Here is a 14,467-nt window from a genome sequence, read left to right on the forward strand (position 1 = left end):
GCAGGCAAATTTGAACTTTGGTGATACAAACATTTGATTTTTTTTAAACAAGTCTTGCAACAAGGTGGGGGTCCAGACCCATAATCAGTGGCATAATAAAGAAGTGCATCCTCTCTCAAGGGAAGTGGTTGTTTAGAAGCTTCATGCCCTTCTGGAAGGAATCACTTTTTTTTAGCAATTTGTCTATGCATTTAAGTCCTGAGCTGGTAATACCTTTATTTTTCCCAGATGCTCTTTCTGCCATTTCACTTTGCTATTAAATCCTGCAAAACTGCTCATTGGCATTACTGTGGTGTTTCTGTGGAGGTCTGAATTGGTAGAGCATGTAACAGTCATGAGCATGAAGTATCCCCACTGAACTTCAGAGTTTAGTCAACTTCTCAGTTCAGACATCTGAGGCCATTCACAAAGCTCTGTTCTGAAGGTATTTTAGGCTGCTTTAAAAAAAAAAAAGTATCTGTCAAAGTGCACAGAGATCTATATTTCTAGTATTTTAATTTTCGTGTGTGGAAGCTGAATTGTGCTGCTGTGTATGTTTAAAAACAATTTAGGTGGCCCTGGTAGAGCTGCTATGCCAACACCTGGGAACACAGCAGCTTTTCGAGCAGCCGTCTGGACAAACATGGAGAAACTCATGGATCAGATCTGTGCTGCTTGCGGACAGGTACTCTGCAGCTAATTCCTGTTTGTCTTGTCATGCAATTTTGGATATAAGAATTTAGATGTCACTTTCTCTCTTAATAAATCCTTTCCTACAGGTGCAGCATTTGCAGAAAGTATTGGCAAAGAAAAGAGATCCTGTGTCACATGTCTGCTTCATAGAGGAGATAGTTAAGGTAAAGTTTTAATTTAGATGAACATAGTTTAGTAAATCTGTGAAGAAAAATGTGATGAGAGGAGGAGTTTGTTTACAATTTTACAGTTCCATAATTTTTTTAAAATTAAGTTGATGGGAAAGTGTTGAAAGTCAAACTAACATTGAAGGATATATTTGGGGTCTGTGGGTTATATCTTTAGGATGTAAACATGTTCATTTTGTTGTAATTTCTTTTGTTTTCTTTTAAAGGGAGCTGATAAGGCACCACTGTATGGATCATTAATGTCATTCTATAATATGATGTGATTTGAGTAATTAATTAAATCTGTTCGTTTGCATAGGAGAATGTGTCTTCATCTATCATTTTCAGCCATCTGTTTCTCACTTCTTGACAATTTCTCCCTTGAAAAATAATCATGGCTGTTCTTTTGAATACCTATTATTTTCCATTCATTTGCATTTTTTTTCATTCATATTTGGAATAATTTGATTAATGGTCTCCTTCAGTGTTAGGAACAGGATTACTGAAACTGTCTCATCTACCTTAGTAAAAGAGAGCAAAAACAAAAGATGTGTTCCTGCTGACATCTCTTGCCAAGTGTATAACTGGATTTTTAATTTACATGGCCTTAATATTTGAAATAACGTGGGGAAGCTCTTCATATGCAAACGTGGTCTTCTCAGCAGTGAAAGCAAATAATGAAGGTTAAATACAGCCTTTATCTGTCTCTTAAGCCCATTTCCAGAAGACGTTGCACAGAGCATCACTTTTCTATGAGGCACTTCAAGCTTCTCTTTTTGTGTTCAAACAAACAAACAAACAAAGCCAACCACAACAACAACAACAAAAAAAACAAAACAAAAAATCCCACAACCCCCCTCAAAAAGTTTTGAAACTTTTAGCATATTTTCTTAATTTAAAAAAGTTCAATCTGGCAAAAAATATCTATTGCTGCCTGGGTGGATCAGCCCTTCAGTGGATCAGCAGAAACCTGGAGACAGACCAGAAATGCTGAAAGGCTCAGGAAGTTTGGATGGAAAGGGAGCTTCGAAAAATGATCTGTTGGTGTTCATGAGTGGCTCCCACCCTGTGCCCGTGCTTCTCACTTTCACTCTTCCCTCTTGCAAAACATCACTTGAAAAGGAGTTTTTCACCAACTGAAGAAGGAGCTTTTCCAGTTTTTGAGGTTGATGATTGAGAGAAGCCAAAGAAAATATTTTATCATCCTGGAGACTAAATGACCAGGGAAAATGAATTTCAGTGTAAGCAGGGTAAGGAAAAACTCATTAGAAAATAAAAGACTTATTGGGTTGTCTTATGCTAAGCCTGTTCCATGATCTCTCTGATTACTCTTCCTTCACTTTAAGTTCATATTGCAGGATTGCATCTAAGTGAAAAATTGTATTTCCCAAATAAAATCCATCTATTTACTTTTCCACAGTTATCACTCTTCCAATTACATTGCTCTTTGGTGAGTGTTTTGGTGTAGTATAGTGCCAGGCTGGACATGGTCATTCTCAGTGGGGCAGCTAAGGAGGAGTTGTACATCCTTATCACATGTTCTGCTAGCAGAACTCTCTCAGCATGACACAGTACTGCTGATGACACCGATGCTTTATTTACTTCTTGCCTGAAATGGTTCAGTATGCACAGTGTTTTTCTTGGACATTCTCACAGACCATTTGTTCTGGTGTTTCTTGAAAAAGGTGCGGCACCAGGCTGCAGGTGGGTGAGGTCACACCAAAGAGTAGAACTGTTGTTCAGACAAAACCAGGCAAGTACTGCATGCTGCTGAAATTCAGGAGCATATGTACAGATGGCTGTATGGGAGAGTATGAATTGTTTTAGATATAAATAAGAAATTGGTGTTTTGCCATTTACTAATGAAGATTCCATCTCATATTAAACCAAACTGAAATGTGTTTTCTTCAGCAAGTGTTCTGGAGGGGAAGAGAAGTTGCATTTTCTTTATTGTATTCAATTTCATTAATAAACTGAGCAAATGAACAAAACAAGCCAAAGGTACTAACATTGTACCCATTTGCTAGAGCAGCATGCCCACTCCAGAAGATAGGAAAACGAATCATCCACTCTACAGTCTGTGCACTAATTACTGTTACTGATGTCAACATTATTATTATAGTCATCTTCTGCAGCAGCTGCAGTACCACTTTGCCTGTCCATCTGCTTCCTTGTTTTGATTACTGCAGTGCAAGTATCATCCTAGGAAGCATAGGAGAGGAGGAGACCCAGCCTTTTTAAAGCACAAGTCCTTTAATAGCAAGGAAGCTACTTGCCTTTTTTTTTTAAGTCATCATTCCCTTTTTCCGTTGGGGATTTTTTGTGTCTTTCTCTTCACAGATAGCACAGCCTGCAGTTTTTCTAATTTTGTATTATGATCTCAAACATGTGCTTTCCGGCTTTCTTATTACCTGTTACCTTAATATTTAGTAGTGTTGTATCGTGCTGTATCCAAAAATGTAGTTTTAAAAGCACTAGCTAATTAATTAAAGGATTCACAAAAACTCTCTTTTTTAAAAAAACAAAGGAAACAAAACCTGACAGATGAAGAAACTGAGGTACAGAACTTGGAAGATTTTAAATACTGCAGTTCAGCAAGAGGGCAACAACACCACCTGCATCTTTTCTATCCTATGGTTTCTCCTACAGAATTCCCTTCCAATTTTTACCAGCTTTAGATGTGGCCAAGAGTTAAGTAACAGACTCAGGCTTACATGAGGATCATGGAAGAATCTGGAGATTAAATTTATACTGCACATTTTTTCCCTGTGCAGATCTAGATTTTGGTATTTTTCCTTTGTCATAATATGAAATTAATGAAATCTTGAAAAGAAATTATGCACTCATAGTACCTTCTAAAAGCTTCATTTCATACTAGTCATGAACTATAGATTCATTATTAATTTTTACACATTTAAATTACAGATTTGATTTTTTAACAAATCTATGAACTATTTAAAGGAGAAATTGAATTGAATGATTGAATGGACATTTTTTGGGTTTTATGTAAGAAAAAAAGGCCTTTAATGACTGGATTTTAGTTGAAGAGTGCTAAAAGAATTCAGAATTCATGGAGTTCTGATTTCTAGTTTTGGGGAAAATGAATAGAGCTTTCATTGCACACATTTTTTAAAAGGTAGGGTTAATGCTGTCATAATGTTAAGAGTAAAAATTAAAATTACAAATAAGATTTAAATAATGTAAATTTGATATTTTTGTTCACCTAATGACTGGTTATTTATATCACTTCTTTCAATTGCTTCATTCACTTTCAGAGAGCTAATAAGTTATTTCAGTTTATTCTGCTTTATTGCTTCTCTCTTTTAATGTGTAGTGACTAATCCTTCCTCAGCTGTTGTAATGCCTAAACTACAATTGACTTCAGTGTAAATCGCAGCAGAACATATTCTGTGACAGCCACCTTCCTAATTAGAGATAAGAGTCCTTCTTAGCCCCTTGTAAAAGAGTTGAAAATGATCTTTGCTCCTCATCTATTTCGGGTCCTTCACTCCTACATAGGCGTCAGGGAACAGTTCTGCAAAGAGGAAAAGCAGCCTGAAAAGCAGCAAGTCATTTTTAGTGGGGGTTTGGGGTGGTCAGTAGAAAGGATGAGCTGGGGTCTCTCCGCTGGGCAGAAAAGTACAGGCAGATCTGTCCTTGCTCGCCTTTGGCTGTCCTGTTTGCAACCAAGGCACATCACAAACCCTGTCGTTTATGTAAGCCTCTGGGTAAAAAAGTGAGCTGAGAGTTGTAGGGAGTGTTATTATGTACTTTGTGGAGGGCTCTTATCATTGCTGCTGCTGATGAATGTTTGGTGAGTAAGCAGGCTTTTTTTCCTGAGTTGTCAACACTGGCAATATGAGGTGTTAACGACACAGAAAGAAATGTCCTCAGCATTACATAAGATAAAGAAAATAAATGGAAAATATAGATATTTATTGACAGAGTGTACTTATATTTCACCTTCTTATTTCTCCTCCCTGTCCAAACTTATTAAAAAATGTTGCTGCTTTGAAATTATTCACATCTATCATCACATATTCACATTCAGTTGACCCAATTAAAAAATAATCCCAAGTGGAAAAAATTGAAAAATAATCTAATTATTGTCTTCTGTGAATTCAGAAAATAGTACGGCTTTCACCAATTATTGCAAGTATATGATTTATTTTTCAGTATTTTTTTGTAGAAGCAGAATTGGATTACTTGCACATCATTTCTGCTGTGATTTCTGTTTGTTATTTAAGCAATAATGAGGTACCTTGTGAAGATCTAAACACAGGTGGATGAGCAGGTTTTTGGTTCCCAAAATATTGAAGACGCTCTTTGTTTCAGATCTACAAATTGCCCTGCTGAATTCACTTGCAGGATTTTTGAGAACTCTTAAAGAGCGAAAAAGATCATAGCAGTTAAAAGTCCCAATTCTCATTTTGGATGGATCTGTGTGCCCAGACAGCCATTCTAAAAGTAATTTGATTCTAATTCACATGGGAGGGTCAGAGCCTGTGCAATGGTTTTCTAATGACACTACGATTTCTCTAGAACTTTAATTCTGTTTCTCTGACAGAAATGTGCAGCTGTGAAGAAAAGGGATGGTGTGGAGGTGGCGTGGGTTAGTAGGTAATAATGACCTTCGTTCTTTTTCACTTCTGGTTTGGTGGTGTTTGTGCAAATTGCAGATCAGTGATGACTGCAAATTATTAAGTCAGTTGGTTTTTAGTCAGCTTGCCATTGGAAAAGAAATACATTTACCAGAAGTGCTGCCTTTTATCATCATTCTTGTCAATCTTACCTTAACAGCTCCAGGCTGAGTGGACATGGTAACAAACCACCCTTTCATCCTTGGAGGGGATATGGAGTAGTCAAGGTGAAAGCATAGTTTGAATTGAAGCTGTAACATACTAAATCATTTCTCTGGGTAGAAGAAAGCTGTCAAATCCCTGGGGTAGTTGCTGGCTTTTGAATACTAAGTTCATTTATTTTCAGTTGATGCATATCTTGCAGGAATATGGAAAGATTAATTAATGTTTTAAGTAGTTTTGAAGATCTAGGACACTGTTTAATACCTAAGTATTTTTCTTCCTTACAAGTTGGTTTTTCTGAGGGATCGCTTAAGAATTCCAGTATTCTATGGAATGCAGAGTCTTGACTTTATATTCTAGTCAAGAAGGTTTTAAAAAAAAAAAGCAAACCAGCTTTTGTTTTGTCACCTGCATAAAGAGACCTTTTTAAAATGTTGCACTACTGCTGAAAGTCTAGAAACTATTGCACCTTGGATATAAACTGATCAACCCAGTGTAATGAAATTCTGTGCCCTGCAGTAAAACAAAAAAATCAAGGTCATTTTTAAAATCACAGTGTCATTTATTGACATCTCTGCACCTGTAATGTATAACGTAAACAACATTAGAAATTTAAATTCACTCTTATTTTAAGAAATTTAATCCTGACTACTTTAAGGATATAGAAAAAGGTTATTGAAAATACACTCAGAATTTGTCTTTTCTTTACTGATTAATTACACTACTGAGGATGATGGCTTTTTGTTCACAGTCTAACATTTGGCAATTGTGTTGCTATAGAAATAGTGCAAATAGATTTCCTTATTTCTGTCCCATAAGATCTTGCCGTATGAAATTGTTAAATTATTTGCATTGTTGCTTTATTGGTGGAAAAAATATTTAGACTGTCCTTTAAATGTCTTCTGTTTTAGAGCAACATTCGCAAGTCCCGCATTTCTCCATGGCAGAGCGTTTGATTACAGATAGAAAACACTGTATGTATTAGTATGCAAAGCCTGATTTCAGGAGCCTGCAGCAACTGGCTGCATGGTAATATTCACTATATTGTTTTACATTTCAAAGAGGCTTCACAATAAAGATGCTTTTCACATTCTACTCAAAGTATCAAAATTTCTACAGGGAAAAATAAGTTGGAAGTGGTTGTCATGAAGTAGGAGCCAGTTTAGAATCAGTGGGTCAGATTTATTATTTGAATGTTAAAATAGCTATTTTAGACACACAAATATGATAATTCACAGATGGGAAATGATACTCATTAAGTTCTAAATTTACAGTGTAGAGGAAATAGAGACATTTGTAAAAATAAATATATGTCCTTTCAGCATCTTCTTACATTCTTGTCTAATACTGAAGAAGGGGGGTACTTTTATTGTCATTCCTTGAGAGATACCTTGATGATGCTTAATGTCAGATACTAAATAGTTATATTAAGAACAGAGCTAAAGAGATTAATTTCATTTCAGTAATAGCAAAGTTAATTAGTAGTTCGATACGGGTTTTTAAAATGAGGTAAGGTGTTTTTATGTTTGAAGAGACTTGAAATCAGTTTTCCAGGCTTTAGCATTAATATTATTGTATAGTAACAGTGACTACGGATCTTCTAATATCTTCCCTCTGATGTTACTGGTACTCAGTCCACTATTGTTCAGTGATTTATTAACTTATTAGTAACTGTTAGTGAAAATGGGTTATATTTTTTCAACTGGGAAAACAAATCGTTTTCATGTGAGTGAGAAGGGGTTTAGCACATTAATTGTGTCAGTCTGTAGTTTTTTCTATAATCTTGCAAGCAGGCAACACTGAATCTAAATTTCAAATCTATGCAGTCAATGCATCAATCTGACTAATAGTGTTGCTTCACACTATTAACAAGTCTGCTTATGTGCTGTAATACCATGCACTAAAGATAAAAGGACTACTGAAAAAAAAAATTAATAGATAAGTATAAATTCCCCTCCCCACCCATTCATTCCTTACCAGTAAAAGAATACTGATCTAAATCCTTTCCTTACCACCCGTCATTGCATAGAAGATGATTGAGTCTACAGGCTCTCCCAGTTGCACTGTGTTCTGAAACTCAGCTTTTTATCACTGTGGGATTAATCATGAATGGCCCAGTCGAATGGCCAGGCCCAGGAAGTGGTGATCAGTGGTGCAGAGTGTAGCAGTGGGTCAGTGGTGTACCCGCCTCAAGGGGTCAGTACGAGGTCCGGTCCTGTTTTCATTAGTGATCTGGATGATGGGCCAGAGTGTACCCTCAGCAGGTTTGCTGATGACACCAAACTGGGAATAGTGCCTGATGCTCCAGAGGGTCATGCTGGCGTCAAGAGGGACCTCAAGAGACTGGAGGAATGACCTGACTGGAGCCTCGTGGAGTTCCTGGGACAGAGAGCAGGATGAACTATCATTGTCCAAATGTCTCCTGGCACTGGCATTAGGCAGTGTTATTAAGCTGCACCAGGGGAAGTTTAGGCTGGACACTGAGAAAAAGTTCCTCACAGGAAAAGTGATTGGGCATTGGACAGGGGTGCCCAGGGAGGTGGGGGAGTAACAGTCCCTGGAGGTGTTTAAAAAGACTGGATATGGCACTCAGTTCCATGGTTTAGTTGACAGGGTGGTAGGTCATAGGGTGGACTTGATGATCTCAAAGGTCTTTTCCAACCTAGTTAATTCTGTGGTTCTATTATAGAATCTCAAATGTTTTATCTAAAACCTGCTCTATTATGAGAAAGTTGCGCAGAGTTACTGTTTGTGCCGAGTATTGACAATAGTGACTTTATAGTAATAGTTGAAATGAAATAGTTACATAAAGTGAAAATACTTTTAGTGCATTACTGGTTATGGCTCTGATTGAGCAAAGCACTTAGGCATATTTTAAATTTCACGTAAGTAAGATATATAATGGAAGTCGAACAAACTACCTGCATCTATTATTTTAATAAAGATAAACATTGTCCAGTTCACATACACAATAAAGTGAGCCTACTGTTGAAAAAATGCATCGTCATTTGTGGTCTAGCCTGCTGGACATATTTTGTCTGATTTATGGGTATCATTTTCATGAACAAATAATTCCTGTGTGAATAGTTTGTGTGACCGAGTACCAAATTTTTGGACAGTATGAAAAAGGGGAAAATTACAGTGGCTGGGCCAGAGTGCAGTCTGATTGTTGTGTTTTTCTGTTTTACTCTGCACAGATGCAAGTGGGTTACCTAGAAATAACATTCTTAAAAGTAGCTAAGTGTCTATAGTCCATATGTCTTGTCAAAAGTATCTTCCATTCCCCTGGTTGTGGCCAGCTGTCCAGCGGGTGACAATGACAGAGGGTTGCCTTAATTTATGTTACTGGGCAGTTGTTCAGTTCATTTCTGAAAATAAAGAATTAACAAGAGGAAGACAGATCTAAACTGTCTTGCACTGCATAAGGGATTGCATAGGGGCTACTAAATCATGTAAGTGCCTGCTCAGCTGTTTGGTTTTGGGGAATAAAGTGGTCACTGGTCACAGGAACAAGAGCGACAGTATTTTTAATTCACAGTTTTTGTTGTTAGATATTAGTTTATATAAGTGTGCTTTAGGCATAGGAGCATTTTCACAACAGATTTTTATTAGAAAATAGCCATTTCTGTGGCTGATCTTACTTCCCCACCATTTTGTAGTAGTAGAAAGTATGATTTATGTTCAGATTTTCTGTGCTGTGAGATCAAAATAAAGTTGCGAACAGACAGTATCATTAATTCAAAAATTGCTGAGTGAAATGGATCTGGTTTGGGGGGAAAGTTCTGTTTTGCCATTATAGTCTTACAATTGCTTGCAATTAATGTTCATAGATTTAATTTTGTTGTATTTCATGATGGAGAAAATATGTATATGTCAACCTGAATCTTGCCTACCATGAGTTTTAAATGCCATCAATTACAGTTAAGATTCTTTTGTTGAAGAAAGAATGTATCGCATGACAAGAGGAAATAACGTTGTATTTTATGCTAATGTGCAATAATTTCCTTCTGGGAGACTTTCAATTATGTATGGGTGTTTTATGTAGGCTTTCTATGTACGCAGTATGCACCTGAGACAGCTTTGTGCCAGATAACAATGCCTCAGCTTCCAAAGGTTTATGTGTTCTCTGTGTTGTTAAACACATACTCGGGAGGGGGGCAGCATGACAGAACGGTGACCTTTTTCCAGTGTTGTTGGTTATGGCATAGGAAGCTGTTGGAAAATGATTGCTACAGAGCTGAAAAGATAATCGGATGCAGTTCATTACTCATCTTGTCAGCTGCTCCTGCTACAAGGGATTGTATCACAAGATGTTAATCTGCTTGTGACTAGATTTCAAAGCAAGCATTTTTATTTTGGAGGGGGTGTAAGTAATTTAACATCTTTCAATTTTATTTCATTTTCAGAAGCAAGAGAAATTGAAAATTCCTGATTTAAAGTCTCAGAATATTAATTGATAGAAATATTAGTACATCCTTCTGGGTTACTTTACAAATACATGATGATATATGGCAAAAAGCTATTTAATTGCAGAAGTTGTTCTTTTTAAGATAATTATGAAGTAGTGTATTCCTTGAATAGTGGAAGTTAGTCTGCTAGCACACTTCAGTGTGTTCTGCAAGACAACAAGTATTAGACACAAGACAGCTTTGGACCAAAAAGAGTCCTATCTACACATCGAATCACAAATGTGGATGTACCCAATGCTCCCATACATTGTCTACCACTGAGGATATTTGGTATAAGTGTAGAGGAGGACTATATTCATTATTTACAGATGGGAAGATGACAAGAAGGTAATTTTAACTAGCTGATTTTAGTTTTTTGAAAGCGAAAGGCCCAAAAGAGCAGTTACTTTCTGATACTGTCAGTTGCTGCTCACAATGCTGCATGTCAAGCACAGGGGAAGGCTTACAAACTTTCCATTGCGTTAAGATAATCCAGTAATTTGCTGTGTACATTTCAGGCAAGCAGAACTGCCTTCTCCTCTTCCATATTCATCCTGCCTGTCTTTGTCAGTCCTTGAAGAAGTTGTCCAGTACAAGGGACATTCCTTTAATTTCCTGCTAAGCTGGAGAAAAACACTCCTTTTGCTACCCTTTCTGCATCATTTTCTAGTATTGATTATTGTCAAATGGAATTGCACATCACATTTTAAGCAGTTAAATTACAATTCTCATACAGGCATATATCTAATCCTTATTAGAACACATTATTTAAAAAACAAGCAGTGAGAGTCTTAAATGTAGTTTAAAAAGTAGTATATTGAATTAATGTGTACGCAAAAGAAATTACAGATTTAAACAAAATAAATTGTTTCTGGATGGTCATGGTTGCATATGACACTTCTTACTCCCTCAGGAGTACCTAATGCTAATGCCTTGCTGTATTCTAGTTTTGGTAGCTACAATCCACCCACTTAAATACCCCCTGGTGTATGCGTAGGCAACAGTATTCTCTAGTTCCTGCCACAAATGCTCTTACATGGTCTTCTCTGTGCTATTAATCAGCAGCTATATTTCACCTCCAGAGAGACTGCATCTCAGCACTGCACAAACTGAAATCTCGTATCATGTGTTATAGAAGCAACCGGCACTCTGTAGATAGTGATTTTAGTTGGTTTGAAACCAGGGCATTTATTTTTTTCCCCTAAACATTTTTGACTGAGTAGTCAGTCAGTATGAAATGTTACGTGACTTTTCCACGTAGCTTTTCCCTTCTGTCTCTCCTCATACATAATACAGTTGGCTAGCTGAGCCATGAGGGCCTTCTTCACTACAAAATTCTGATCCAGTTAATGAACACCATTTTCCCAGGTCAGAAGACACAAGATAATGAGCAGAGGCTAATTGGTATGGGTGTGGCTATCTATGCATGAGAACATATGTATGTATGTATGTATGTCTGAATTTATATTATATATGTATATAGAGATACATAGAAAAGTTATGTATTTCCACAGCAACATGAAATGTCTTCACATGTATGTTACTGTTACTTGTCACCATGTTGAATCTGACAGGATAGGAATGTTGATGTGCAGGCTACATGGCTATTTGTTTTCTGGACCCTTTAACCACTGCGTTTTCTGCTGAGACTGTGACAGAGATGTAGATGGTGATTACAGTAATGAAAAAAAGTTGTTTGAAAGTGCTTTGTAAGTATTTTTCCACCTCCATTAGATTATTTAGAATTTGAATTGAGTTACCATGCTCAATAGGAAACTGTTGTTCCAGGTTGGAATAGAGAACATGAAAACCGATTAATTTATACTTGATGTGAAAGGCCATTTGTTTTATTGTAGTCTTCATGTTCTAAATTTGAAACTGTGAAATAAAGAATTAAGTAATTTCACGTTTATGCTATAGCAATAAATTTACCAAAGAAAAGAGATTTTATGCAGTGAACCTTCTGAATCATTTTCTGATATTCTGATTTTATTTTGCCCATTTATGAAAGTCAAGTATAATTTTACAGAAAATACAAACATAGCTGTAAAATAAATTACTTCAGTTTCTAAATCCATCATTGTCCTCAAGCAGTCAAAAATGAGATTCTGTAATCCCAGTTTATTTTAGCATTCAGTGTTAATTACCGTACATTTTGAGTTCAACACCATAAAAGATGTTCTCTCTCGATTCTTAACACATGACCCATAAACTTTATCCTTGTTTATCTTTAGTGATAAGGAGTAGAGTTGGATGAATTCCTCATCTAATTGTAGAGTTTATGATGATAATCCTATTTTTTATCATTACTTTTAGCTGTATCAGTATGCCTTTAACTGATTTTCAGGTTTATATTAATTCTTTAAGATGATTTTTTTTTTAACTGAAACTTGAGCTTGAACTTGCACTCTTTTAATGAACAGATCTTCAAGAGGGATGCAGTGGTACATCTTAATGAATGACATTCTAAAGACCTTCATTTCTTTGCCTGTTATTGCCACTGCAAGTGAAAAGAGCATTTTTTTTTCCTTTATCATCTTCAGTAGTAGTAATTCATTTTGGAGTAGCCATACTTTTAAATACAATAGATTATCTCCACCTTTTTGTGGTACTGCTGGGCAGTGCAGAAGATGAACTGACTTTTTTTTTCTTTTCTGATTATCATTCCTATATTGATTTTGTCCAACTGGTTAATGTAGCAATAGGGTCAATGGATGACATTCACCATACACAGAAGAAAACCATTGTGTTCAGAGTGGGTTTTCTCTTCCCATGACAACACTGAACAGTCTTCCAAGTATCTAACAAGCAGGCAGAACAGGATACTCATCCTCATCTCCTGGAATTTTTTTTCTACCTCGAGCACACAGACAGGGATCAAAAATCACGCTTTAATGCTTGATTCTAAGTGCCAGATGTTGGGGGCAGTAGGGAAGTAGCCTGCCTCTGCCTACCTGTCCTTTGGTGCTCCCTTGTTTCCACCTCCACTTCTGCCCTGCTGGCACCAGGCAGCTGTGAAGTTCACTGTATTTTCATGTGTTTTGTTTTTGGGAACCACAGCTGCTCTGTGTGCAGTACGCAGTGGGTTTAGTCCCTGGTCGGAGTTTTCAGGGTAATGGCAGTAAATAATTGCTGTGGTGTAGCTGGCACGAGAACTCCCACGGAATGGGAAGGTCACTGCAGTGCAAAGAGATTTTCTAACACATCTCCTGAGGTGTGCTGCTTCGGGCTGCTCTCACACCCCTAGAGAGCTGGGAGCATTTCTCTCAGACTTGGAGGAAAATATTTCATTCGAGACAAGACTGAAACTTTTATTTTTTTTTTCTCCAATGCTTTTTCTAGCTCTAAAACCTGAGGGAAATTTCTCAGATTTCACTTTGATTTTATTCCCAGTGATGAGGAGCAGCTTTGACTGGAAGCATTTGCATTGTTTGAGATTCTTTGAAAAGGATATGTTTTGAAACTTGTATTCCTTTTGTCCCTTGTTCTCAGGATGGCCAGTCTGATATTTTGTACAAATTTTGGACTGCAGTAACCCAGACACTTTCCTCTCAGTTTCAGTCAGCAACAGACTGTAAGTATTCAGTATAAATGATTTTTAATGTGTTCTGTAATTATTTTGAATCTTGCTTTTCAGTAAGCCCTTTGCTTGGTATCTCCTCTACCAGAACTATAGCAATGGTTCACTCAGTACAAGGTCTGTGTGTTTGAAACTTCTGGGTTTGTAACCCGACAGGATCCTCCTAAACTAGGTTTGAATTTTCAGAAAGAAATATTTTCTGTTTCATTAAATAGTTATCTAATAACAAAAAGTATTTTTCGAACTGTATATGGAGGTAAAAATGTTAGTACATTTATACTTTCTAAAGCAAGTAGGTTTGCCAAATTCAAAATCAGTAATTTGGTTTTAAAGATAAATTCTTAGTCTTTTCTTGTTAAACACTGATTGGTTGTAAAAATCCGATTTCAGCCATTTTTTGGATACCGTTATAAACAGGATTTTAGTTACTTCAAAATTGTCTTGTATAAATACAGATAATCAGCTGGTGTTCTGATTATACACAATTTTCTCTGCATGTGTAAGACGTAAATAGCAGATACAATCAAGGAATATTAAATATAAATAATGTGTTAACATAAGGCAGTTCTCTTACCAGAACATGCTAATGCAGCATGCAGTTGGATCATAGGTGAGTTTGGTACTTTCATAAAAGTATCTTTCACGTTTGCATAGAGTGTTTAAAGTTAATCTTTTGCACATAGAGGCGAAGTGCATTAGATGTGCATTTATCTTTGTGATCTCAGCTATTGCACTGGCCCTTCAAAATTTGGACCTTCCAGGCTTTATAGCAGCAGTATAATTTTGAGGAACTAGCTG

At 36.6% G+C, this 14,467-nt stretch overlaps 1 protein-coding gene across 2 annotated transcripts in view; it reads left to right on the plus strand.

Annotated features, from left to right (window-relative positions):
- The window catches only part of COG5 (component of oligomeric golgi complex 5), a 185,334-nt gene that overhangs the window by 123,380 nt on the left and 47,487 nt on the right, over positions 1-14,467 (plus strand). For both annotated transcript variants that reach the window (XM_032106060.1, XM_032106059.1), the window contains exons 9-11: positions 552-664; positions 759-836; positions 13,582-13,663. In XM_032106060.1, the coding sequence (XP_031961951.1) occupies positions 552-664; positions 759-836; positions 13,582-13,663 (273 nt within the window). The remainder of the gene's footprint in view (positions 1-551; positions 665-758; positions 837-13,581; positions 13,664-14,467) is intronic.

This window comes from Corvus moneduloides, chromosome 4, assembly GCF_009650955.1.
Source record: "Corvus moneduloides isolate bCorMon1 chromosome 4, bCorMon1.pri, whole genome shotgun sequence".
Lineage (NCBI taxonomy): Eukaryota > Metazoa > Chordata > Aves > Passeriformes > Corvidae > Corvus > Corvus moneduloides.